General features: G+C 47.3%; 2 protein-coding genes across 8 annotated transcripts in view; both read left to right on the forward strand.

Moving 5' to 3' along the window:
* The first annotated feature begins 41 nt into the window (after window positions 1–41).
* On the forward strand, window positions 42–6,207 carry C14H5orf52 (chromosome 14 C5orf52 homolog). Its single transcript, XM_084993867.1, has 3 exons — window positions 42–522; window positions 2,763–2,871; window positions 5,882–6,207. The coding sequence occupies exons 1-3, from the start codon at window positions 245–247 to the stop codon at window positions 6,077–6,079; spliced, it is 585 nt and encodes a 194-aa protein (XP_084849993.1). The 5' UTR covers window positions 42–244; the 3' UTR covers window positions 6,080–6,207.
* Window positions 5,985–27,033, forward strand: part of OSBP2 (oxysterol binding protein 2) — a 189,292-nt gene continuing 168,243 nt past the window's right edge. For 4 of the 7 annotated variants that reach the window (XM_084993820.1, XM_021072949.2, XM_084993821.1 and 1 more), the window contains exon 1: window positions 13,925–14,596. In XM_084993820.1, coding sequence (XP_084849946.1) covers window positions 13,944–14,596 — 653 coding nt within the window. In that variant the 5' untranslated portion in view covers window positions 13,925–13,943. Of the gene's footprint in view, window positions 6,258–7,346; window positions 7,479–13,280; window positions 13,411–13,924; window positions 14,597–27,033 lie in introns of those variants that run through there. The other 3 variants (XM_084993823.1, XM_084993824.1, XM_084993829.1) reach the window with 2 other exon arrangements.

The raw sequence follows: 27,033 nt of genomic DNA on the forward strand, positions 1-27,033 counted from the left end.
GGGTCTGCTCAGCTCGCTGTAGCCTACTCTAGCGCTCCCAGCCCGTCTCCAAGGCAACGCGCCGGGCCGCATCACGGCAGCCGCCGAGGGACAATCGTGCAGCGTCCGCAGTCTTCCGAGTTCCGCGCGCATAGCCCACCCATTGCCCTCCCCTCGGTCCCGCCCGTCTCCCGAGCAACATGCTTTGCTCAGCGCACTGCGTCTGCGCGGGAGTTCACTCCGCGTCTGCGCTTGCTCACACAGCATGGATTCTGACCGGCCTGCTCTTCCCGGCTCGCCCTATAAGGTGGAAGACGAGAATCTAGCAGTTAGTCAGCAGCCCAGGCCCTCGGTCACATGGAACCTAGGCTCTCCCAGTGCCTATACGGCCGCTGCCCAGGTGACCACCAGTTCTGGCACCAGCCCGGCCTCGGCCTTCTTCTGGCGCAGTAGGCTGGGCAGCCACCCGGAGATTCACCTGGGGTCCCAGCCAAAGATCTGCTTCCTGCGGCCGCGGACTGCGCGGCCGCCTGTGCTCTTCAGGTGCGGCTCGGGTGCCCAGAGCATTCGTCAGAGCCCGGGGCCCCCGCTCCCTCAGCCTGCCGCTGGGACCTTAGCGCCGGTTCTCTAGAGCCTCAGAGAGTTCTTCAGAGCTCAGCCCTTTCTTAGACCCCAGGAGAGGCTGAATTTCCCAGCCGAGGTCTTCGCCCGCCTGGGAGCCCGAACACCCTCAGCCCAGGAGAGGGTGGAATTCCCACCTCCAACCCAGAGAACTGCGAATCGCCCCGGGCCGGCACTTTTGTCTTCCAGGCTTGACGTGTAACCTGAGGGTCCTTAGCCCTCTCTGTCCAAGTTTGACCTTCCTTAGAGCCCGGCAAAGCCCAGGTCCCCTCAGACCTGAAAATTCCCTCCTCAGCCCCTACTTTCCCCAGAGGCCCTGGGAAGGCCCCATTCTCTCAGCCCCAATCCCCACAGACCCCAATTTCCCCTCCCCCTTCCACTTCACAGCCTCCTTATAGCATCCTCCAGGCTCTCAGAGGCCTTACTTTGGAAAACAATTCGGTAAATTCGGTGCACCACTATGTGGTTGAAGTGTTTTGTGTATCTTTAAGTATTTTAGGTCTTTTTTTTTTCTAACAATTTGGGGGACTTTTGTATGTGAGCATCTTTATCTCTAAACTTTTCCATCACCTTTGTCTGTCTTTGCTGTCAGCAGACTACATCTCTGTCCTTGCTATCAGAAGAAAATGTAAATGGGAGATGAGGGGTGGTTGTTCCAGTTTGTAAATGTAAAAACATTCATAAAGCCACGGTTCCAAACTGGCTGAAAATGAATTAAGAAGGTAGTTTCTGTTGTGGCCAGTGGGTTAAGAACCGAACTAGTATCCATGAGGATTCGGGATTGATCCCTGGCTTCACTCAGTGGGTTAAGGATCCCAAGTTACCAAAAGCTGTGACATAGGTTACAGATGGACTCTGATCTTGTCTGTGGCTGTGGCGTAGGCTGGCAGCTATGGCTCCAATTTGACCCCCAGCCTGAGAACTTCTGTATGTCATAGGTGCAGTCCTAAAAAGACCCCCCCCTCCAAAAAAAAAGAATTAAGAAAAAAATGTTTAATCCTTCAAAATGCTTGATCCTTTAAAATTGTCCTTTTTTCTATCCTATCAAAATAGTATACACTCATAGAAAAATCAGACAAGCAAAATGAAAGGCTAGAGACAATGACTATTAGCATTTTGGTATATATTGTTCCAGATCCATTCTTATATATGTACTACAACATGCTTACACATTTTTTTGGGGGATGTGGGGGAATGTCACAAAAGTTTTACTATTCTGTAATCTTTTGTTGCCCACCCAAATACACTGTGGGTGTCTGTTTTATTCATAACTGCATAGTATTTTATTGTATAACCTAACCACAGTTTATTCTTTTGCTTCCCTATTGTACATTTAGATAATTTCTAACTTTTAGAAAGAAAATATTAGTAATTATTTTTAAGTGGGCAAAAATATTTAAAGGTATGTAGTTGCAAAACCACTTCATGGTGTCACCAAATTATCAAACAGTGAAAACTCAGTACCTAGTATTGTCCGTTTTTGACCATTTCCTCATTTTGACCAAATTGTTATCTCTAGTTTTGCCTGGAGCGCTTGAGTCCATTCCGACATACTCCTTTCATCCCATTTCAACCTCACACCCTCCAGAGTCTCCTCAAATCTTTGTTTACCCCAAACTTCCCTTACTTTTTTGACTTTTCCCAAAACTTTTCCCTTAGATTTCCGCTGTTAACTGAACTGACCTCTGTCCAAACTCTTTCTTTTTTTTTTTTTCCCTTTCACCTCTCCCGTCTGGATCCCCCTTAGACTTAGGTTTGAGCAGTACCCTCCCCCAACTAAACCCCTGTCAAGTTCATCCCTCTGACCTTGCTTCTTTCCTCTAAGACCTTTGCCTCACATTTCATCCTGCATTTCCTTAAGATGACTGCTCCTGTGGACAGTTCTGTGTCCCTGGTGACACTTCTCTTGTGGATTACCCTGGCCTATCTACATCCTTCTTGGTATGGTTTTTCCTCTTAGCATCCAAGAAACATCCCTTTAGTGCACATTTTCCACAGGAAGAAACCTAGGCCTACTCCTTGCTCACCCATGACAGGGCTGAGTCTCTCTCAAAAAACCTGGGGAAACCTCACTTTCTACTTCAGGATCCCCCAAAATAAGGCCCTGTTCTGGCTCTGGCCCCAGCCATCAAGCGTGTACCACCTTCTCCTACCCTCTCCAGCTTAATGAATTCCAGTGAAGCAGCGGTGAAAAAATTTTTACCCAAGAGCCACTTATCTCGGGTGATTATTCGTGACAACCTCAGTGCACAACGAATCTATGAGATGGAGGTAAAGTCATCACAAGCTTTTGCATTAGAGAGTGTTAGTGGCTCGACCCATGTTCATTTCACTCTCCCCAAAATCCTGGGGGAAGAGCACAGATCTTAGAGGTGATAGGGAGCCATCAAGGTGCTCTAATACAAGCACATTTTACAGGGGAGGTAATTGGGACTCAAGGTTACTGATTTGCCCAAGGTGTCATGGCTGTCCCTGGGCTGAGGGAGCCAAGGAGAAGGACTCTGTGTCCCTTGGCTCTTATGGCATTCCCCCTGCCCCAAAGCACATTACCTTTCTATTGAGGGAATCCCCAAATGGATTCCTATTATCTCACATAAAAAGAAGTCTTGGATCTTAGAACTTGAAGTGGCATCAACACAACCTGGCCATTTTTTTCTTCAGGGACTGTTTCCCACTTTCCACACGAGAACTGAAGCTCTTCTACTTTTTGCTTAATGGATGAGAAGGGTTAGATTTGCTTACCCAAAACCCTCCAGAGAAGAGGGAAACCATAGCACCAACCCTGATTGATTAATTCATTAAGTGTATCTTTAGAGCCTGCTTGGGACAGGCACTATTTAGGGCACCCGGAAGAGGCTAGTGAACACAGTGGACTCTGAGAATGTACTCATTTCTTCCAGCATAGCAGGCAGCCCAAAGTTGAGCTGTCACTCCCTTCTTGACTCATTTGAGCCTCACTCCATGTTCCAGGACGAAATTTTTTTCACAATTTTTTTTTTTTTTATCTTTTTGCCTTTTCTAGGGCCACTCCTGCAGCATATGGAGGTTCCCAGGCTAGGGGTCTAATCGGAGCTGTAGCTGTCAGCCTACACCAGAGCCACAGCAACACAGGATCCAAGCCGCGTCTGCGACCTACACCACAGCTCATGGCAACGCTGGATCCTTAACCCACTGAGCAAGGCCAGGGATCGAGCCCCCAACCTCATGGTTCCTAGTCAGATTTGTTAACCACTGCACCACTATGGGAACTCTTTTTTTTTTTTTTTACAATTTTTTTTTTTTTTTTTGTCTTTTTAGGGCCACATCCACGGCATATGGAGGTTCCCAGGCTAGGGGTCGAATCGGACCTGTAGCTTCTGGCCAGCAATCCAGGATTTGAGCTGTGTTTGTGACCTACACCGCAACTCATGGCAATGCCAGATCCTTAACCCACTGAGCAAGGCCAGGGATCGAACCTGCATCCTAATGAATGCTAGTCAGATTTGTTTCTACTGAGCCACGACAGGAACTCCCCCAGGACCAAATCTTGATGGGCCTATGGGATTCTGACTTTGAAAACAGTGGGAAAGTCATACAAGATGGTGCCAGATCCACTTAAGTGTCACTTAATGACGACTAGAGCCCTGGGTGTTTTTTCCTCTGCTAAACTTCTAGTGGGGTGGTGTAGTAGAAATAGGGTGGCCTTGAACTTGGGCAGGCCAGCTTTGTGTGAACTTGGGGAATTGCTTTTCCTCTAGGATTCTTTTTCTTATTTTTAAAATAGGATCTATTAGGATCCTCTCACTTGTAGGTGGCACAAACTGAACTTGAACCAGTTCAAGCAAAATTTGAACTAAAAAGTTGGGTCATGGCCCCATCTATGCTCCAATCACTGTGGTCAGGTAGTGTAGGATACTCTGACTGGCCCAGGATGGGTTGAGGGCCAACAAGTGGGTTTGGGGATATTGTATCTCTGATAAATGGGGTGAGGATCTGTGAGATACAACTGGAAACTCTCGAGCTGGCTTTATGTGTGCCATCCTCCAGCCATCCAGAGATCTCTTTTGAAATCTGTATTGGGTCCTTACATGTTTTAAGTACAAAAGGTCCATTATGTATTCTGTTCAGGAAACTGAGACTGAGAGAGACATAGTAACTTCACTAAGGTCATACAACTTTTCATTGTGGAATCGCAAACCCAGGTCTGACTGATGGTGCAGGACCTTCTCCCTTAAGGACAGAGACTGTCTTTTCTGTGTTTGTAGACCCAGTGACTTGCTGAGGGCCCAGCTTGTAAGAACTTGGTGGATTTGAGAGGCCTGAGTGGCAGCATGATTGTGTTTCTCCCTCCAAAGTGCTCCATTAGTGGAAGAGGCAGCTTTGGCTAGGCTCTGATTTCTCAGGGCCTCCAAGAAGGCAGCTAAGATCTAGTGTCCTGGGAATCCTCTGAACAATGCTCTGAGAACCGTGGATGATGGCTAGTGTCTCTTCATCTATGGCCACAGTTCTCAACCTGAATGGCTTTCCCCCTCAGGAGCTTTGGCAATGTCTGGAGTCATTTTTAGTAGCATGAGTGACAGTGGGGTGGTGCTACTGGCATTTAGAAGCCGGAGGTCATCCCCCAACCACAAAGAATTCCCTGACCCCAAAATATTAGTATTGCCAAGGTCAAAAGGCCTTGATCCATGGTAAAAGTGAAATCACTCTCTGCCCTGGTTAGAAATATCTGGGCATGTGTTCCATCTTCCTGACTACATTGTCCTTACTAAAGACCTGAGGCTGATTGTCCTTAGTATCTTCTCCCCAGCTAACTCATTGGAATAAGTAAATGAATAAGACAAAGGACGTGCCTTCCCAAAGCTTATAGTCTTGTTAGGGACAGGACAGAAAAGAGAGAAGAAATAAGCAAAGTTCAGTGTGATGTAGGGAGTGTTCCCAACTATATGTGGGATCCACAAAGTGAGTGACAGGGACCGGCTGATAGGAGTTAAGGAAGGGGGTGAGCAAGATGCACCCTTTCCCCTCCTCCCACACCCCCTCCTCTTTCTGACCAGTCTTCAGATAGAGACGTTAAGGTCAAAATCAGGCTCTAAGGCTGCAGACTGTCAGAAGGTACCATAGACACTATCTAGCTTGATGCCTACGCTTTACAAATAGGGAAACCAAGGCGCCCTGTGAGCCGAGGTACTTACGAAATATTGGGTCCAGCTGGTCCCTTCTCCACCCTTATATCAGTAGCACAGATGCCTCTCTTACTGTGAAGTAGCCTCTTCATCCTAACATCACCTCTGTTTTTTGTAAGATAAGAGCTTCTGACAAGACCAAGAAAAAGATGGGCCACTTGTATGACCACTTGAAAAAAAAATTCATGACTGACCAGCTCAGAAAGCTGGGGCGCTGGAGACGGGAATCCATGAATATTCGGCAGTACCTGGATAGTATCCGGATGTACAAGGTCGAGTTAAAAACCCAGCTGAAGAAGAGCAGACGGCCACCCTAGTCAAGAAAGAGTGACCCACCTCAAGGCCATGACAGCACAGGGCTGACAGGAGAAGAGCTGGGAAGCAGCCAGTCTACACCATCGTAGAACAACAATAAACCAAGACCAGTGGACAGTGGAGCACAAAACCCCTGAACAATTCTAATATTTCTTGCTCCATCCCATCCCCTCTTTTCTGGTAAGAGTCCTGTAGCTGCCCAACTAGAAAAGGGTGAATTAAGCCAGCTTCCAATGTTAAGGCATAGAATGCCCTTTGGTCCCCACGTGTCTGAGACCTTTGATGGGAAGGGCTCAGTAATGCCTTTGCCTGGCATTCCAGTGGTGAGGAGTCAGGGTGGGGCATCAGGTAGACCTGAGATAAGGGTTATTTCCGCCATCCTTAGCTGTGTGACTTGGTAATGTCTCTGAGCCTCTATTTCCTTATCTAAAAGAATGGGGTAGTAGTGAGGGAACCTGCCTCCAGGAAGTGGTATGAGGATGTGAGTGCATGGCCAAGGGCCCACACTCAGTGGCTCTCATCACGATGCCTCTGGTTAGCTTCAGCCTTGCCTGCCCTCACACCCACCCTGACCTGCCTGCTGTCCCAACTACACCCGACGGTCCCCACATTGTGTCTTTACTTGCGCAGCCCCATCACCTAGAGTGCCTCTTCAGCCCCCCATGGGCTTTGGGAAGCTCTCTTCATCTTTCAAGGCTTATCTCCGTGCCATTCCTTTCCCACTCCCTGAGATTCTCAGATCCTCTGCCTCCTGCCTGCCCCACCCCTCTCCCCGCCCTGCCTAAGCCAGAGGAGGTTTCCCCTCCTCTGAACTTGGCTGACCTCCGGTGGCTTTGCTCTGCCTTCTGTGGTAGATGTTTGGGCATTTGTCCCAACCCTTGATGAGACTGTACAGTGTTTGCGGGCAGGGGCCAAGGATCCTCCAAGATTCATTTCAGGCCTCTTCCATGCCACTCTCTGTCCTGCCCCCTCCCCCCCCAGACCCAGTAGAAAAGGCTACTCTTTTCTGTGCTGACCTCTCTGTCCATACTGAGCCTGTGGTTGGCCATTTCTTGTTTGCTTGCTGTCTTCCTGACCACATCGTGAATGTCTTGCTGGTAAGAGTGCTGACTTGTTCATCCCTGTAACCACAATGCTTAGTAACTACTCGATGTTTTTTGCATAAATGACTATCTTATTTGTTCTTGTATTGCAGCTTTAGCACATTGCACAGAATAAGGGCCTGGTGCATGTTTTTTTTTAAGTTAACCAAGTTCCCTCGTTTTACAGATGAGGAAACTGAGGCCCAGAGAGGTGACCTGACTTGCCCAAGGTTATACAGCAAGTTAGTGGCAGAGAACTAGAAGCAGGTTTCCCAACTGCCGTGGAGTGGTCATTCCACATCACCACCGCAGCTGCTAGGTAAGGACCTCAGTCCTCTCTGTGGCTTTCAGAAGTCCTCTTTGCTCATCCTCATCCTCATTCACCCTTCCAGCGTTGCTGCCTAGTCATTTCCTTTCAGCTGGATCTCAGTGAGCCCCCAACCCAGGGGTCCAGGGCAGAGGTGGGGAGCCAGAAGCTCATGATGCTTCTGTTTTCCTCCTTCGGGGTCTTCCTTTGAGAACTGGAGCATATGCTGCTTTTCAGTGGGAGCCAAACTGTCTTTTTCTAGGTTCTTGTCTGTTTTCTTGGCTGAGTGAAACTGCTTAGAATAATTGATTTAAAATATTTAAATTTTATTGTACAAGCCATACGACCACATTTGCACCCCTCCCCCCCCAAAAAAACACCCTAAAAAAGTTCAACTGCTTCTAGCATTTGGATGTGTTTTTTTTGTTTGTTTGTTTGTTTGTTTTGTTTTGTTTTTTTGTCTTTTTGCTATTTCTTGGCCGCTCCCGCGGCATATGGAGGTTCCCTGGCTAGGGGTCGAATCGGAGCTGTAGCCACTGGCCTATGCCAGAGCCACAGCAACATGGGATCCGAGCCACGTCTGCAACCTACACCACAGCTCACGGCAACGCCGGATCGTTAACCCACTGAGCAAGGGCAGGGACTGAACCCGCAACCTCATGGTTCCTAGTCGGATTCGTTAACCACTGCGCCACGACGGGAACTCCTGGATGTGCTTCTTATATTTGGTATATTTGTTTCAACAGTCTTTTTCCTTAGCACTGTACCTAAAAAGGGGAAAGAAAGGCTTTGGGGATTGTGCCACCTTCAGAGGGCCCACACAGCAGCCCCAGCACCTCTTTTTCCAAATTGTCCTCAACTCTCCACTTCCTAGCTCTTAACCTGATGCAGCCTCTCTGAGAATCACCCCAATCTAGCCTCCAGCCACATATACCCTTCTCCCCTGGATGAGGGTCTTTGCATTCTCATGCTGAGGCACAATGGACTGGGGGACTCCTGGGAGTCAGGTGGGTGGGGAAGGTTAAGAATCCTGTCTAAGGTTGGACAGCTTGTAAGTGACAAAGCCCACCTCAGGCCTGTCTCCCTCTGAAGACCATCTCCTAACCTCTGTGAGATAAGCACCCAATCTTTATTGGTGCAGTTGGGAGTAGAGGCTGGGGACTTAGAGCCCTCGGGAGCATGAGCTCACAGATGGTGCTGTGGAGCCATAGCTGTAACATCAGTTACTCAAGGTCAGCTCTTTAACAGAGAGCTGGACTAAACTCCTGGTCCCTCTTCTACCAGGTGACTGAGGAGAACTTGTCACCCATTCTGGGATGGATTGGGCGTTAGGGAGAGTTAGGCTATGTTAGGGACATATGGACGATGAGGCAGGTGCCCACCAAGGAAGTGGGTGAACAGGACATGGGAGTCCTGACCATTGCCTTTGAAAAGATGTTTTCAGTTTCATCCTCAGGAAATATTTGTGGAATATCCTCTGTGTCTGAAGAATAGTGCTAATGGCAGGGGACAGTGCTGATGGCAGTTAAATGATACTCTTTTAATGGGATCAAGTGTGTCTGAGAAGATCTTTAATTCTTGCTGAAGGCACACTTCCTTTCCTCCTCCCCATCACCAGATGCATATCGCTCCTTTAGGGTACTTGGAAAACCTGGCCAATTTAAAAAATTGCTGGGTGCACAGTGGACCTTGTTCCTTCCCTCTCCAGAATTTCTCCATGACCTGGAGTAGAAGGAGGGAACTTCTGGGGTTTTGGGGGGCTTTTTTTTTTTGGCTGCCCCTGTGGCTGGATCATTAACTCTTCTACCTACCCATCCACTCACCTATCCATCTGTCCAACATAGAGGTGGAGGAACTGGTATTTTTTTGTTTGCTATGACACCTCTCACTTTACCTGATCAGTGTGGGGAAGTGAGGTGACCTGCTGACCAGGAGTGCCTCTGCCCTGACTCACTCTGACCTTGGGCAAGTCACCTGTCTGCTTTGAGAGTTTGGGGAGCTGGAACAACCTCAGAGCTGCCTCGTGCGGGGTGCTTCTATTTCGCTGGCAGATAACAGAGGCAGGGAGTGGGGAATTGACTTGCCAAGGTCAGATAAGGAATGGGTGGATTTGGGACTGGATCCCAGGGTGCTGCCACTTTGTAAAGTGGGGATGGGAATCTGGCTCCCCTCGCCTCCTGGGGTGTTAGGGAGGACCCCATGAGGTAAGTGGTGGGAAAACGCTTTGAGAAGTGAGGTCACCAGGGCAGAATGTCCCAGCCGTGTAACCAAGGCTGGGCCACAGTGACCACAAGGGGTCAGCAGATGCTTGCGCGCCCAGCTGGATCTGCTTGTGCCTCCAGCTGGATCTGTGTGCCAGGATCTGGGAGGGAGGCCAAATCACTTCATTCCTGAGGACCCCTATTACAAACAAGAGGACGACAACGGATGCTTCCCAGCCCAGCCCCTTGGTGGGGCAAGAAGTGTTACCTGGGTATTACAGTTCAGGGCCTGGCCCAACTGCTGACTTGGGAGCTCTGCAGGACTCTGAGGGCTGAGGGGGCCAAGCCAGAAGCGAGCCTTGACCTGGATCCTGGCCTCCCACAGTAACCTTTCTCTGGGCTTCAGCTCTCCTACCTCCAACTGTTTTTTGTTTGTTTTTTGAGTGGAGGATAGTACATGTGCTGGTGGCAGATCTCTGCACTTCTTTCCATTCTCAAGCCTGAGATGCAGCACAGACCTTTACACACATGATGCTCCATACATATCTGTTGAGTGGATGGGAGCAACTCCTGCTATGAGCAAAGCCAGAAAAATCCAGGTCAGCTTGTGGCCACAGATTCAAAAGTAGATGCTGGTTTATGTCTCATTTTACCCAGGAAAAGAGAGGCAAAAGCTAAGAGGGAGGCAGGGCAGCACGGTGCACAAATTTGGAAGGAAGGCCTCAGTTCAAATCCCAAGTCGACTGCTTTCTGGCTCTATGTCCCTTAGCAAGTGCCTTGTAAAATGAATCAGTATGTTTCCTCTGCTATTATGCAGCTAGGTCTGGCTTACCTCTGGCCCCTTTGCTGAATGAGGATATCTGGCTGGAAGCTGTGTGTGGGGCAGATCACACATAGCAGAGTCAGGAGGGCTCTATTTTGTGGTCCCAGTATCCACTCTGCAAGCCCTTGCTGACCTCAGATATTTAATTCATTTTCTCTAGAGAAGAGACACATTGTTTTCTGCCTGGGAGAAATGTTACCTGCACTTTGCAAACTTCAGTGTAGAGAGAGGTAGGACAGTAGGTTGGAGCAGCTATCCCCCCACCCCTGCCCCAGGGTGTATGTGAGGCTATGTTTATTATATAACTAAGCAGACACAAAAGGATGTCATAAAACATGTGGAAGGCATACAAAAATACAAGACATCATGGGCTCGCCAACCAGTTTGAAGAATAAAATCCCCCATTTTGTTCCCCCTCCTACTGTCTGCCATAACCTGTTGACTTTGAGCCTAAAGCCTCCCTGGGTTCTTTCAAGCCAACTGGCTCCCACCTCCTCTTTAGTTGGCTAAGAGAATGTTCTCAGCCGCTGCTTCCACCTGTTTTGCTCATCAAGTGCTCTCTCCTTCTTCCCATATTCTAAGCACTTGTTGAAATTTCTCATTCATCAGTGATCCATCTTTTTTTAAAATTGAAACACCCCCAACATGGTGTTTTTAAGCCCTCTTAACTGTTCTCTTTGTCTCCATGGCCTCTGCCACCCTCTAAATGATTTTTTTCCCCCTGTCTTCTTTTATTAGAATGTAAGCTTCAGGATGGCAGAGATTTTAGTCAGATTTCTTTCACTGCTCTATCATCATGATAAATACCATGAGGTATTTATCAGGGCCTAGAAGAAGATTTGGCATATGATATGAATTCAATGAACATTTGTTAAATAAAGTCTTTTTTTACTTCTCTTTGCTGTCAAATGCTTAGTACTATTTGAGATATTTATTTATTTATTTTGCCTTTTCTAGGGCTGCTTCCCGCAGCATATGGAGATTCCCAGGCTAGGAGTCCAGTCGGAGCTGTAGACGCCAGCCTGTGCCAGAGCCACAGCAACGCGGGATCCGAGCCGAGTCTATGACCTGCACCACAGCTCACGGCAATGCCGGATCCTTAACCCACTGAGCAAGGCCAGGGATGGAACCCACAACCTCACGGTTCCTAGTTGGATTCGTTAACCACTGCACCATGACAGGAACTCCCCTATTTGAGATTTTTATACTTTTGTTTCAGTAGGGTCTCTTTGGGTCTCAAGAAAGATGGGAGGCAAACATGGGTGCTTCTCAAATACCCTGAACGAAAAGTCTCAAAGTCAGTGGTTCTTAATGTAGACGGATCACGGACCCCTTTAAGATTATGATGAAACCTATGGAACACACAAATTGGCACTTACATTTAAATTTACACGTAATATATGAAGATCATAAACTCCATCCTAAGGACCTGCTCTCTTAGAACATTTCTGGAAAGATGTGTGGAAACTATCCACATACTGCTCCAGAGAGGAGGAAGAGGGGAGTTCTTTCATTATACACCTTATATACTTCAGTTCTAAATAATGCATGTATTACAATTTTAAAGTTTTAGAAGCCAGTTAAATATTTTAAAGGAACTTTTGTTTTCACCCCTTGGGGTGATCACAGACTCACAGGGAGTTCAGTGTACTTAGCTTTAGGATAATAGGCAGCAGTGGGAGCTGTGGCTAAATGGAACTTGCATACCCCACACAAGATGCTTAAATTCACAGCATGAAAAACATGGTGTTGACCAGACTGCTCAAGTCTCTGTTTAATTTGTTTCGTCAAACATTTCACAGAACACCCTCTAGTTCAATAACTAGGGAATATATACTGAGCACCTACCATGCCAAATGAGCTTGACATACATGATTTTTTTTACTCTCAACCTGGAGGTAGGGATTATTATCCTCATTTTACTGATGAGTAAGAGGAAGCTCAGTGAGGTGACTGAAGGTCCGGCAGCTAGGGTGTGATAGAGCTGGGATTTCCCTAGTGGCTCTGACTCTCAAAGCCCAAGATTTTCCCTCCATATCACTGTCCATCAAAATGTGGTCCACAATCCACCCACATTAGACATCCCTGGGGAACTCATTAAAATGCATGCTCCTGGATTCCCCCTCAGACCTTTTGTTTGACTCAGAATCCCAGGGAGACGGGGCTGGAAAAAACTGAATTTCTAATAACCTTCCCTGGGGTGATTTGAAACAATTATTAGTTTTGAATAGGTGAAACCGACACCCAGTTAAAACATTCAAGAGGTTCAAATGGTATAAATGAAAAGCAAGCCCCGGCTGAATTCCCCACTTGCACATTTCTCCTCTACCCACTTCCCCCCTCCAAATCGCTTTCCCTTGAGTCAGCACATTCAAGTTTGAGGACCATCTTTGGTATATGGGATATACCAAGATGGGCAGGTCTCTGCACTCCAGAACTTACAAAAATCTGCAGCTAAAACAACCATTCGGGGGCGGAAGCCCAATACCCATCCTTTCAGCCTGTATTTCCTAGTATTCGTGGAAACCATCAACCTTCCCTTTAGGATAGATTCTTTAAAATCAGTGATGTTTAACCTTTCTGGGAACACAGATCCCACTGGGACTCTCATGAAAACTAGGGACCTTCTCCCGGGAAAAATGCAAACAGGTAAAACTCCACAGAAGTTTTACAGGCCGCCAGCCCAGATTGTCAGGATGTCCAGGAGCTCCAAATTAAGAACTTCGCTTTTAGATGTGTTCCTTTGTACTAAGAAGCTCCGCTTACTAAACTCTTTCTATATTCCTTTAGAGAGCCTGAACCATGTTGCCACTTGCAGCGAAGTGTCCTGGATGAAGCCGAGGCCAGCTGACCCAGGAGGTAGAGGCGTGGTGACTTCGGGCCTCTGAGCCTGGTGGCAGCGGGAAGGACCCACAGACAGGTGATGGACCCCTTGGGGGGCGTTGGGCTTCCTCCCCAGCTTTTAACGTCACTCGGCTGGGTCCCTGTGCTTCGGGAGCATTCTCTGGGTTTCGGGGAGCGCCGGCGCGGGGCAGCGTGCAGAGCTGCGCTGGGAGCCGGCTCCGCATTCATCATTGTTCGCCCAGCGCCTGGCACCGGTTGGGGCGCAGGCAGGGATGGTGGTCTGAAGCGCGCCATCCCTTCCGCGGCGCTCGCTCGCTCGTCAAGATCGCGCCCACGAGTATTTCTAGGGCGTCTTCCTAGGGCTAGACTCGGAGCCGGGAGCTGGCGACGCAAGCGAGGGTGGAGGTCCAAGTTCAGTCCCCCGCGCGCAGAGGGGGACGAGAGCTGGCGGGCGCAGGCGGCACCAGGTGCACCTGCCGGGAGGGACGCGAGCGCGCCCCCGACGCGCTCTCGCGACAGCGCCCCCGGCCCCGCCCCAAGCCTCCACCCCCCGCTTCTCCCCCCCTCCCCCGCGCCCCCGACTCGGCCGCGCTCGGGTCTGCGGGCTCTATGGGGAAAGCGGCCGCTCTGTGCCGAAGCGGCGGCTTCAGCGGCCGCTCCCGCGGGCTCTCCTCTCTCTTCACGGTTGTCCCCTGCCTGTCCTGCCACACGGCGGCGCCGAGCATGAGCGCTTCCACGCCCGGCCCCGGGCCGGAGCCCAAGCCTCAGCCCCAGCTAGTGCCCCGGCCCAGGCGGGAGCTGATGTCAGAACAGGTGTCGGAGCCAGTTTCTGAGCGGATGCCAAGATCGGAGCCTGAGTCCAAGATGTCTGTACCGAGGCCAGGGTTCAAACAGGAATTAGAACTGCTGCCCGGGTTGGGGACGGGGTCAGGGCCCGGGCCAGAGTTGGGCTCAAGCCCAGGGGCTGGGCCCTTCACCAAGACCCCATCCGAGCAGGTGCCGGCCCTGGGGCCAGTATCGGGGAGCGTGCCCTTGAACAAACTCGAGTCAGGGTTGTTGCCGGCATCAAAGCCCCCACGACCGGGACAAACGAAGACAAATCTTGGGGCTCCAATGCCAGGGAGTGGCACAACTTCCACTGTCCCGGTGGCCTTACTACCTCTGGACAGCTTCAAAGGCTGGCTTCTCAAGTGGACCAACTACCTGAAGGGCTACCAGCGCCGTTGGTTCGTGCTCGGCAATGGCCTCCTCTCTTACTACAGGTATGGAAGTGTCAGGGTATGGAGTCTAAGTTTGGAGGGTTATGATGCTGCAGTGATGGGGACAGAGGGCATCCATGGTTAGAGGACACCACCGGTAGCCTAGGGACGTTTGGGAACACGTAGTCTAGTAGGAGAAATAATACCTCTGACCAACCTTCAAGGGCTGGGGCCCTGACATCTGACAGGGGAGTTCCCTGTGGATGTGACCTCTGGCAAGCTTGAGTCTAGGGAGTGAGCAGGGAGGTTGGAGTGAGGGAGTGATTTGAGGCCTTAGGACCCCTCTGGTTTTGGTAACTGTGGGACTTGGGCCAACTAACCAGAGTCAGCCCCTCAAGTCCTTGATTCAGGAGCTAAGATTGTTGTATTAGAACTGAGGGGGATAGTAACCTTGTCATCCCTTGGGTCCCACTCGTGGGAGGCTCCAGTTCCCTCCTCAGTTGGTCAGACTATTTCTCGATTTTCCTGATGCCTGCTGGTTGCTGGCTTTAGGTTGGGCACAGCAGTCTCACAGATGTATCAGACATTGTTCCTGCCCTCAGGAGCCCATTTTGGTATTCTATGGAGAACCAGGAAGCCCCCCACCCTGGCCTTTCTTATTCTAGAAGCAGTGTGGGATTAAAAATTGAAGTCCAGTGGAGAGATAGCTAACACTGTATTCCCCTGAGATTGACTGAAAGGGGGAAAAATACTAAAGGCTGCCTTGGTGTGTTTCCTGGGTGTGGTTGGTTTAAACTTTGAGATCCCAGATCACTTTGTTCCTTTGATTCCCAAACCTAAGCAAGCATCAGAATTCCCTAAAGGGCTTGTGGAAACTTCAAGTGTTCAGCCACCCTGCCGAGTTTCTTCTGTGGTGAGTCTAGGAGGGACCTGAGATTCAGCATTTCTAATAAGTTCCCAGGTGATGCTGTTCTGGGCTGCAGTCTGAGAAGCAGGGCTGCATTGTCATTGCAAGCAGGAGGGCCCTGCCTTGCTCTTTGCAAACTCAGGTCACCTTGCTGTCTTCACTCAGTTGGACAGTATTCCTTCAGGTCACCCACCAGAGCACTTATATGGTCCTTCCTATCCTTTTTGGAACACAGCTTCTAGAGGATGGTTGAGTCGGTGATGTCCCTGAGAATTTGGGAGCTCCACTGAACTTAAATGGTAGTTCCCACTCAAAGCGGGGTCACTGTCATTGATTCCTGGCAAGAGAGAAAGCTGACCTGTGCTTCTAATGCGTCCATCTCATGTGGTGTCTTGTTGCCCCTCAGTCCACTCAGCTGCATCATATGGATCACAGAACATAGTGTTCTTAGAGCGAGGCAACTGAGCAAAAAGAGATCCTTTTCGAAATGGTGTTTTTATCTCACTTCCCATACTCTGTAAGATATGTAAACATTTCATCAAGGCATGCAATGATAGGGATCCTCAGTGATTTGTTATGAGTATGTGTCACTCTGTCTGCTTGTGGACAAGGGACATAACACATAGGGCACATCCACTGTGGACCACACTTGCTGTTTTATGTTGCATTCATTTATTTCATCCTCACAGCCACACTGTGAAGTGGGTTCCAGGATTGTCCTCTTGTACAGATGAGGAGCTCTGAGTTTTGACAGAGAGATGTGGCTTGTCCAGAATCTCTGGGCCAGGTGGGCAGGCGAGAGAGAGTCTGACCTGGGCCTTTTGCTCTGTGCCTGTCCCAGATATGTGTCCTAGTATCTGGCTTTACATTTAGATCTTTAATCCCTTCTGCGTTTATTTTTGTGTAAGGTGTTAGAGGATGTTCTAATTTCACTCTTTTACATGTACCTGTCCTGTTTTCCCCAGCATGCTTATTGAAGATACTGTCTTTTCTCCGTTGTATATTCTTGCCTGCTTTGTTGTAGATTAACTGACCATAGGTGCACAGGTATATTTCTGGGTTTTCTGTCCCAGATGTGTGTCCTAATACCCACTCATCCTTGAGTTCAGTATTTCTGAATTATTTGTGTTTTACCAGGTGCTACTGACCTGCGGGGGTCAAGAAAGTGTTTGTGAATCTAGGGTCTTACATGCAGGAAGGCCTAGTTCTAGTGGAAATAAAATCTGACCTCATGCATTTTTGTTTTGACTGGAAGAGCAAAAATGTCCTGTCTTTTTTCTTATAATAGCTATGTATAGACAGTTGGCATTTCAAGGCAATCTCAAATGTTTAGATTCTCTGGGTAATTAAAAAAAGTCCTTGGAGTTCCCATCGTGGCTCAGTGGTTAACGAATCTGACTAGGAACCATGAGGTAGTGGGGTTCGATCCCTGGCCTCGCTCAGTGGGCTAAGGATCCAGCGTTGCCATGAGCTGTGGTGTAGGTCACAGATGCAGCTCGGATCTGGCATTGCTGTGGCCGTGGCTGTGGCTGGCAGCTATAGCTCCGACTAGACCCCTAGCCTGGGAACCTCCATATGCCACTGGCGTGGCCCTAAAAAGACCAAAAAAAAAAAAAAAGAAAGAAAAAAGAAAAATCCTTCTTTCTTGCTGATAAGGTTGTGGGGAGAAATACTGGTTTAGGGGGGAGGAGCGGGAGGACAAGTTTTCTTGTCTGTGTGCTTGCATAGTCCAGCTCTGTAGTTTCATTTTTGGATATTTCCAGATTCCAAGGTGGGCAGAAATGTTGCTTAAATCACCTGATGGAACGAATGATCCCTGATGTTTGCTAGCCCTCCGCCCTCCTTTAGCCCCATGTGAGGCCAGACACAGAGATGTCCTCATTCCCATTTTACAAGGAGGGAAACTGAGGCCAAATGAACCAGCTTCAGTGGCTTTTCCCGAGGTGGCCAGCTTGCTGGCTATGGTTGAAAGTCAGTCTTTGTGCACAGAAAGTCTCTTCTGAGGTGGAGCCAGAATCACCACTTATCTGCTGTCCAGCCCGCCTTCTCAAAGACACTTTGGTCTGCTCCTCCTGGGGCTTCCCAGCACTTCAAAAATTTAACACTGCTTTCCTGTCCCTCCTTCTGGTCTGAATCCTGCCTTACAGACCAGGCCTGGCCATCCTGCCTGCTGGGCTCAAGGGCTGAGTACCTCCAGTCCTTTGCTCACAGTTCCAGCAGGGCAGGGCTGGTGATCCAGGGCTTGGTCTGTACCCAGTGCCATGCATGCATCATGTCCTTCCAGCCCCCCAGGTCCCCACTCTCAGTAGTTCTCTAAGTGTGGGTAGCAGGCACAGAGGCAAATTCAGGCACTTGTGAGCTAAAAACAGAGTGAGAGAATTTTTATTCATGATCTCCTTTCCTCAGGGGCCAGGTACAGTCAGCTTTACTCACTGGGGTGGCATGGCTGGTGGGGAAGGAATCAGAGCCAGTTCTCTTTTGGAAAGACCACTCTCTAATTTTTTTTTTATCTAAATTAAGCCTGGTGTTTGGAGAAATGTGTTTGGAGAAAGTGGGCACATATTTCTTGTACTCCCTCCCTGACCCCACCCTCCAGCCTGCCCGCCTCCAGGATAACCCTCACCCCAAATCCTGGTCATCATCCACTTTCTTTACTTTTTATTTAGTTTTATCTACATGCAGTTTTTTTAATTCTGAAATTTTATTTTTTGCAGAATAAAATACATACATTTAAAGGCAATTATATTCACACAGATTATTATATCATGGATCTTAAGAAACAGATTAAATGACTCCCTCTGGAGAAGTGGAATGGAAAACATGCTGAGACAAATAGGAAATTTATTCTATACTTTATCCCATTTTGTATGGCTTTCATCCTTACTATTTAGTATTTATTACATTTCAATTTTTCTTTAAAAATTAGCATTATATTAAAGTTGTTATATTATGCAACTAAAATTTATAAAGAAAGCCTTATATACCATTAAATATTTTATATAGCATAATAAAAAGAATAACAACTGGTAAGAATAACAAAAATAATACACCCTCTGAAAATAAGTAAAATATATATTGCATAAATTGGCTTAAAAACAGTTTAACTACGTAAATATGTCCTCACGATTTGTTACATCTTATTGATTCTTCAGTATAGGCATTACACCATTCCAGGTGATATGATAAACAAGACATTATAGACCTTACAGTGTACCATGGAGAGAAATGGTTATTAATAATACAATTGTATTATTTAATTATACAGTTGTATTATTTAATTATTATTTAATTGTAATTATCATAAATTCTCTGATGGAGAGGAAATCAGAATCAGATCTAAGGAGACTTCAGCATTCCAACAATGATGTCAAATGACCCTCTTCATGGTGGATTATGCACTTATTTACTATGAGATATATTTCTTCTCCAGAGATTCCTTGTTTGTGTATCAATTGTAGATTTTTGGTTTGCAGTTATTCTGAAGTTTTGATGTAAGAGTCTATATGTATATGAGATTGTTTTAAGTTGTTGTTCTCTTAATGGCAAGTTCATCTCCAGGGTCCTGCATTTGTACCCACCTCTTCTCATGATTTTGGATTTTGGTGGTATAATTGTGCATGGATGACTTTGTATCTTTACTGTATATATACCTTTACTGGTGAGCCTTGCCATTTGTGGCATTTTTGTTTCCTGTTGCTGTCTTTTCTTTTCTGCCTAGAGAAGATCCTTTAGTATTTGTTGTAAAGCTGGTTTAGTGTTGCTGAATTCTCTCAGCTTTTGCTTATCTGTGAAGGTTTTGATTTCTCCCTCCAATCTGAATGAGAGCCTTGCTGGGTAGAGTAATCTTGGTTGGAGGTTTTTTCCTTTCATCACATTAAGTGTATCATGCCACTCCCTTCTGGCCTGCAGAGTTTCTGCTGAAAAATCTGCAGATAACCTTATTGGGGTTCCCTTGTATGTTACTTGTTTCTTTTCCCTAGCTGCTTTCAAGATTTTCTCTTTGTCTTTAGTTTTGGTCAGTTTGATTAATATGTGTCTCAGTGTATTCCTCCTTGGGTTTATTTTATATGGTACTCGTTGTGCTTGCTGGATTCGAGTGAGTGGTTCCTTTCCCATGTTAGGGAAGTTTTGAGCTATTATCTGTTGGAATATTTTTTCTGTCCCCTCTCTCTCTCTTCTCCTTCTGTCACCCCTATAATATGGATGGTGGTGCATTTAACGTTGTCCCAGAGTTCCCTGAGACTCTCTTCATTTGCTTTCAATCTTTTTTCTCTTTTCTGTTCTGCATCTGTACTTTCCACTAATCTATCCTCCACCTTGCTTATTGTTTCTTCTGCCTCCTGTATTGTGCTGTTAGCTGCTTCCAGTGAGTTTTTAAGTAAAAAAATACAGTTATTGTATTTTGCATCTCTTGTTTAAGTTTTGTGTCTTGTATCTCTTTGGTCAGTGTTTCCTGTAAGTTATCCATCTTTGCCTCCAGTTTATTTCCAATGTCTTGCATCATCTTCAGCATCAACAGCCTAAAGTCTTTTTCCTGGATGCTGAGAATCTCCTGATCACTTAGCTGTTTCTCTGGGGCTTTTCCTTTCTCCCTCATCTGAGTTATAGTTCTCTGTCTTTTCATTTTTATAGGTTTTTTGGTGTGGTGACCTTTTTATAGATAATAGAGTTATAGCCTCTCTTCCTTCTGGTGTCTGCCCGCCTTGTGGCTGAAGTCAGTATGGGGGCTTGCTGTAGGCTTCCTGATGGGAGGGGCTGATTCCTATCCCTGTGGTGGGTGGGGCTTAGTCTCTGGATGGGATTAGAGGCAGCTGTGTGCCTGAGGGGTCTTTAGGTAGCCTGTTTACTGAGGAGGGGCAGGGCTGTGATCCCACCTGGACTGTTGTTTGCCCTGGGGCTTCTCAGCAGCTGACTGATGGGTGGGGCCAGATTTTCCCCAAATGGCCACCTCCAGAGAAAGGCAGCTGCTGAATATTCCCGAGAGCTTTGCTTTCAATGTCCCTCCCTCACAACAAGCCACATTCACCCCTATTTTCCCAGGATGTCCTCCAAGAACTGCAGTCAGGTTTGACCCAGATTCCTATGGAGACCTCGCTCTGCGCTGGGACCCAGTGCATGTGAAAGTCCGTGTGTGCCTTTTAAGAATGGGGTCTCTGTTTCCCCCAGTCCTGTGGAGCTCCTGTGCACAAGCCCCACTGGCCTTCAATGCCAGATGCTCCAGGGGCTCTTTCTCCCAGTGCCAGATCCCCGCAGGTGAGGGTTTGGTGTGGGGCTCAGAACTCTCACTCCTGTAGGTGAGTCTCTGTGAATCAGTTAGTTTTCAGTCTGTGGAGCTTCCCACCTGGGAGGTCTGGGGTTGCTTATATCGTGAAATCGCCCCTCCTACCTCTTGATGTGGCCTCCTCTTTTTCTTCTGGAGTAGGGTATCTTTTTTAAGGTTTCCAGTCCATTTGGGTGGAGATTGCTCAGTCTTTAGTTGTGAATTTTGTTGTTTTTAGGAGAGAAGTTGAGCTCCAGTCCTTCTATTCCGCCATCTTAATCCTGTCTCCTACATACAGTTTTTTAAAAAATGTATTTTTCATTTCAACCACTTTTTACTTTATAAAAAAAAAGGATATTGTACAACATATGATTTGGGGGAAGACTACTTTGACTGCTTTATAACACCCCAGGAAGTGAGTGCACCACTTTTTACTTGTGTGTGCTCTTCTTGATGGGTGACTACAAAAATTCTTGTACACATATGGGAGTTCCTCTTGGGTGAAATCACTGAGTTCAAACTCTTTCTCAAAGCACTTGTGCAAATTTATATTCCCACTGGCAACAAATAAGACATTTTTTGTAGATCTCTGGTATTGTGAGCATTCATTTTGCCAATCAAATGCGTTTTGCATTGTAGTCTTGACCTCTGTTTCAGTTCCCATTATTTTTAGTTTAAGAGAAAATCAGTGGAGGTTTGGATTAGAATTTCCCATTAAGTGTGGCTTCCTCGACTGCCTCCACCATAGATTTTGCTGAAAAAGCTCATTCGATTGCTCAAGTTTATTCTAAGGAAGAAAGTACATAGTGCCAACAGCCAGGCTTAGTAACATTCATATTATTAAGACTAAAAAGAGGCTCTTTGTAAATGTCACATATAGAAAGTATTTCTGGAAGGTCTGGATGAATTGTTAGCAGGTTTTTACTTCTTTCCAGCAACGTGCTAGGAATACAAATAAATAGGAGACGAGGTTCTTATTCCATTGCCCGGCACTCTTTTTTTGGGTGGGCAGGGGGGCTGCATCTGCGGCATATGGAGGTTCTCAGGTTAGAAGCTGAATCAGAGCTGTAGCTGCTGGCCTACAACACAGCCATGGCAATGCCAGGTCCTAGCCACATCTGTGACCTACACCACAGCTCACAGCAACACCAGGTCCTTAACCCACTGAGTGAGGCCAGGGATCAAACCTGTGTCCTCATGAATACTAGTCAGATTTGTTTCTACTGAGCCACAGTGGGAACTCCCTGGCACTCTTAATCATTTATTTTTTGGAATACCAACAAGAGGAATATGGTTTTGTACTCCTTTTGGTGGGGGGTTGTTAGTTCCTATTTTAAAAATTTCATCCCCAGTTCTCATCTCACAGGGAGCATGTAATTGCATGAAATTAGGGAAGAATTCATAAATGATGTAGAATTTTCAAAGGCATTGCCCCCAGCAAGTCCTTATAAAGAGAGTGTTCCAAATATAAACTTTATCCATGTTAATGACAAAATTGATTTGACTAAACACAATTCTGTTTTGTTGTACACAAGTTGCCTGTTTGGTGACATTATAAATGACATCTGCTTCCCAGGAAATGATTTTAAACAAATCATGAAAAAAATGTTTTAATTTATTATTATTTAGACTGATCCATGGATAGGGATGAAGAAGCAGTTAACAAGGAAGGGCTCAAAGAAATTAGTCTTGAAAAAGAAGGCTACTGTCAAGTGCAAGCCAGCTTTGAAAGTCATCTGGTTGAGGAAGCCTACAGAACATACAGTGAGCTGGGCCCAACTTGGGATGGAGGTCAAGTGCCAAGACATCTCTGCCTCTAGGATGGAGCAAGGCTAATCCTTCAGCGCGGCCAACTCTCCATGGCAAACTCTTGTGGAAACTGGGCACCAGGATATAACAGTATCTTTGGTGTCAGTTTAGGTGATGCTTGAAGGATGGAGATGGAAAAGACCATCCAGTTGCTAAGAGTCCCTGGAACCATGAAGTTGAAGGTGCAAGTCTTTAGGTTAAACTACTGGGGTCTTCACCCCAGGAGGTGGCCTTATTATATTGGCTTCGGCTTTAATTTGAAATAGTACCCAGTGCTTCTCTATACTATGAGACCATCAGGGGGCTGAAAAGAAATGCACAGATTGATAATGTGTAAACATTGGTTTATGATCTGTTACCCTAACATTCAGCACTAGAGTATTGTAAAGAGCCCTTGAGTGGACTAGCAGCATGTTTGGGACACCAGGATTCTTAGCAAGGTCTAGTGACATGAATGATAATTTCTCCACAAAACCTGCTGCTCCTCCTGACCTTTCTCTTCCTATGAATAGCTGAAAACCTCTGAGTTGCATTTGTGCCTCCTGCCTCCCTCATCCCACCTAAGATGGACCTGCCGAGCCCTGCCTCTTTCCTCTTGTCCCTCCTCCCCATCCCTAGCTCCTCATTGTGGCTTGGGTCTGCCTTCTGCTAACCTGGTGCCCCAGCCTCCAGCTTCTGCCCTGGACAGGATCCTGGGGGTGCTGACAGCTCCTCACCCCAAGGGCCCTGGTTTGCCTCATCTTCTCCAGGGGTCTCTTTCAACAGTTTCACCCCCTGTGTTAGCAGTTCCCCATGCCATGTTTCTCCCATCGGAAATACCCACATGGCCCCCAACAACCCAAGGACAGTCAGAACAGGAAGGGGGTGTGGGGAGAAGTCTGGGGAAGTGAGGCATAGGATCCTTTCCCAAGGCAGTCACACAGGACATGCTAATCCCTCCAGCAGCCGGTTGTGACACATGTGTGAATGGTTGCCAAGCGGGATTGCTGGTTAGACACTTAGGGCCCAGCGATCTGACTGGGAGCTGATTGTGTGGGTGCCTTCTTCCTGGCACATTCCCAGAGTCCAGGCTCCCAGAAGGAAAGCAAGGGTGCAGCCTGGACCACATTGTTTGCACAAGCAGTTTGGGGGCAGTCAGCCACCCTTCCAGTTAGGGAATCCCAGATCCAGACTCCTAGCACCAACCTTTGATGCAGGCCTTTCAATGAAGAGCGTTCTGGGTGGTCCTGCTGTGTTAATTCTTTTCTGCACGAGTCTGACCTCCTTCCTACCTTCAGGGATGTCAGTGGCATCAGGACCAGCACTCTCTGGTTCAGAGAGAGTGTTTGCCCTTGGATCTGAGTGGAGAGGGTCTTCTGTTTCCTGCCAGGCTTGCAGGGTGTCTCACCCACCTCATGGTCTGCTGCTCTGTGGGCTGAGAGCCTTTGCTCTGGAGCCTCTGGCCACATGGTTGGCCCTTGATCGCTTCTGAGCTAGGTCTTCCCTGAGGCCCTTCAGTGGCTTGGGTTTGGCATGTGAGTAGGGAGAACTTGCCACATGGACCTCCTTTCTCTGCAGAGGTACTTTGCGCCTTTGGTGGGATGTCTGGTGTGAGTTCTTCAGCTGTTGTTGGCTCTTGAACCTTCTGTTTATCCAAGACCAGGACCTGGCAAGCTGTCTGGAACATTGTAATGGCAGGCAAACAGCAGCTTTTGTTGTATCATTTATTGAGGGTGAACAATGTACAAGGCAGTGCTGGGGACAAGCAGACATACCATCATCAAACCCCTGGGTGGGAGAGGAGAGAAGCCTGCATCCGTCCTGGCTGGTCAGTAAGGGGCCAGAAGGTTCTGGGGAAGTGCCATGGGGGCTGCTAGAGACTGGGTATTCATGCCTGTGGCTTTCGCACCTCCTGTAGTTTTCTGCATGTGGTTGGCAAACTATGTCAGTCAAGAAAGACAGGCTTGTGAAAAGGATGTGAGGTTCCTTAGATCAGGATCAATATCTGCTTATCCCAGGGGGAAGGAAATACAGAGGGAATGGGCTGCTTCCTGGACAACTACTCTGGATACTGACACGTGGAGAGGAGGAGATGGTAAGAAACACCCCTGAACTAAATTGAAATTGGTAGCTGAGTGTGTGGTAGGTCACATGCCAGGTGTCACCAACAGATGTGGCTTTAAGAGGCTCCCTTCATAGTCACACACACGAAGCAAATTGTCAGTGAGTTATAGGATCAGGCTGGGTGCTGTGTGCTTTTTTCTTTTACGAGCAGCCCTTCTCTGAGTCTGCTTCCATGTTTAAGATTTCTCAGAGTTCTGATCACTTAGCTTCACTCCTCCTGGCACCTCATCACATGTTCAGCCACAGCTCTGTTCGTCAAATGCCGATTTAACAATCTTGACTCACACCATTTGATCTGCATTGCTGGGCTGCTGCCTAAACCAAGAAGGGGGCAGATGGCACTGCTGAGCTTGTGACGGACCTGCCAGATTGTGTTGTCCTGTGAAGCAGCCATAGGTGCTGTCTTCCTAAAATATCGTGTGTGGCTTCCCTGGGCTCACTGCCCTTCCCAGGTGAGTCCCCCCTTGTCCTTCCTGTAGCCTTGACTCTTCTTCCCCCTAACTTACCTATCCTCCCTCTGCAAACCACCTGCCTTTTACTCTCCCCTCCAGATCTCTGTTCTTCCCTGTCCCCCAGCCCCGCCCAGGAAGGAGAACCCTTTCATTGCTGCAGATGTCCTAGCAGGACATCTAATTCCAGGTCATCTCAGCCTGGCCCTGCCTGGATTCCCCCGCAATGAGCTGGGCTGGCAGAATCATCCATTGTCTGATGGACTGTTGTGCATTGTGTCAGTTGGCCATGTAGCCCTGTTACCTGGGTGTTGGTCCATTCCCTTCCCACCAGAGCATGGGGCTATGTCTTCTCCCTGGGGTCCTGGGCATTGCCCCTTGTAATTGTAGATTCTCAAATTTCAGTGAAGCTTTTTTTTTTTTTTTTTTTAAAATAGAAGATGCACTTTGTAATGTTAATCTTTTTATGTGTTATAAAGACCCAATATGCAGCCTGGATTATTGCAGTAGACTGGGGGAAGTCACTCAATTGCTGGGAGAATGGAGTGACCACGGGGGGCTAGACATGTCCCAAGTTTTCAACTCCTTTCTGAGGTTTATCTGAGCCAAGGACATGTAATGATATTGAGAGCTCACTGTATTCATTTACACTTAAAACTCTTTTTATGAAGAATTTTAAACATATATAAGATTAGACGTAGTGTGACAGCCCCCCCCATGTACCCATTACCCAGTTTCAATAATTATTAACTTCCTGGCCAGTCTTATTTCATCTTAGTGCCTTTATCTCACACCACTTTGAAGTGAATCCCAGATTCACATATCACCTATAAGTGTTTCGGTATGTATTTCTAAGGGACAAAGATTAAAAAAAACATATCCATAATACCATTGTTACAACTAAAACAAATTAGCAGTAATTCCTAAGGATTATTATTATTATCATCATCATCATCATCAAACATCCAGTCAATGTTCAAAGTTTCAGTCGTCTCAAATGTTGTAAATGGTTTTTTGATACATTTGTTTGTAGCAAGTCCTAAATAGGGTTTACCAGTAGAATATCCCTCAACCTGGGTTTTGCTCATTGCATCCTCTCGGTGTAGGTTAACGTGTTCCTATATTTTCTGTAGTTCCTTATTTTGGTAGATGGATCTCGAAACCTGGTCAGGTAGTTACGTGCTCTTCCATCAGGAACTTATAATATCTGGCGGCTTCCTGTCTGTAATGTTAGCGGGTGGTAACAATCAGTCTAGATTAACCCAGTTCTACCACTTCTTCTTCACTTAATAGCAGGAATACTTCTATAAAGAGAAACTTACCCTCATTTATACTCTTGTTATTCAGGGATACCATTCACACAGGAAAGGCAGAATAAATGCTGTGCTAACCTGCTGCCACATTGCCCTTAATGATACTTATATCATTCTGCCTTATCGTTGTTTAGTGGGGTTATCTTCATTTGGCTCTGGGGTCTTCTGGCCAGGAGCCTTATGGTATTTATAGCTTACCAAGTCTGGCTTGAAAAGATGTTCCAGGCTCTTCTTGTCTTCTCCCAGCCCTTGAGTCAGCCATTTCTTCTCCCTACCCCTCTTTTTTGGCTGTCATGATATATGTGGAAGTTCCAGAGCCAGGGATTGAACAAGTGCCAAAGCAGTGACAATGCAAGATCCATAACCCATGAGCCACCAAGGAACTCTGAGACGAAAATTTTGACAGAGGGAGTTCCCATTGTGGTTCAGCAGTTAACGAATCTGACTAGCATCCACGAGGATGCAGGTTCGATCCCTGGCCTTGCTCATTGGGTTAAGGATCTGGCATTGCTGTGAGCTGTGGTGTAGGTTGCGGATGTGGCTCAGATCCTGCATTGCTGTGGCCATGGTGGAGGCTGGCAGTTACAGCTCTGATTCGACCCCTAGCCTGGGAACCTCCATAGGCTGCAGGAGTGGCCCTGGAAAAGGCAAAAAGATTA

This window comes from Sus scrofa, chromosome 14, assembly GCF_054392235.1.
Source record: "Sus scrofa isolate SSC_HxYL_T2T_F1_AM1 chromosome 14, Sscrofa_HxYL_maternal_Yorkshire_Landrace_v2.0, whole genome shotgun sequence".
In the NCBI taxonomy this organism is placed as follows: Eukaryota; Metazoa; Chordata; class Mammalia; order Artiodactyla; family Suidae; genus Sus; species Sus scrofa.

What these genes read in the sequence shown, in the direction of transcription:
- C14H5orf52 (XM_084993867.1), top strand. Translation starts at nt 245, where the DNA reads ATGGATTCTGACCGGCCTGCTCTTCCCGGCTCGCCCTATAAGGTGGAA. An exon ending in CGGCCGCCTGTGCTCTTCAG is followed by an intron (nt 523 to 2,762) that starts GTGCGGCTCGGG and finishes TACCCTCTCCAG; the next exon opens with CTTAATGAATTCCAGTGAAG. An exon ending in AACGAATCTATGAGATGGAG is followed by an intron (nt 2,872 to 5,881) that starts GTAAAGTCATCA and finishes GTTTTTTGTAAG; the next exon opens with ATAAGAGCTTCTGACAAGAC.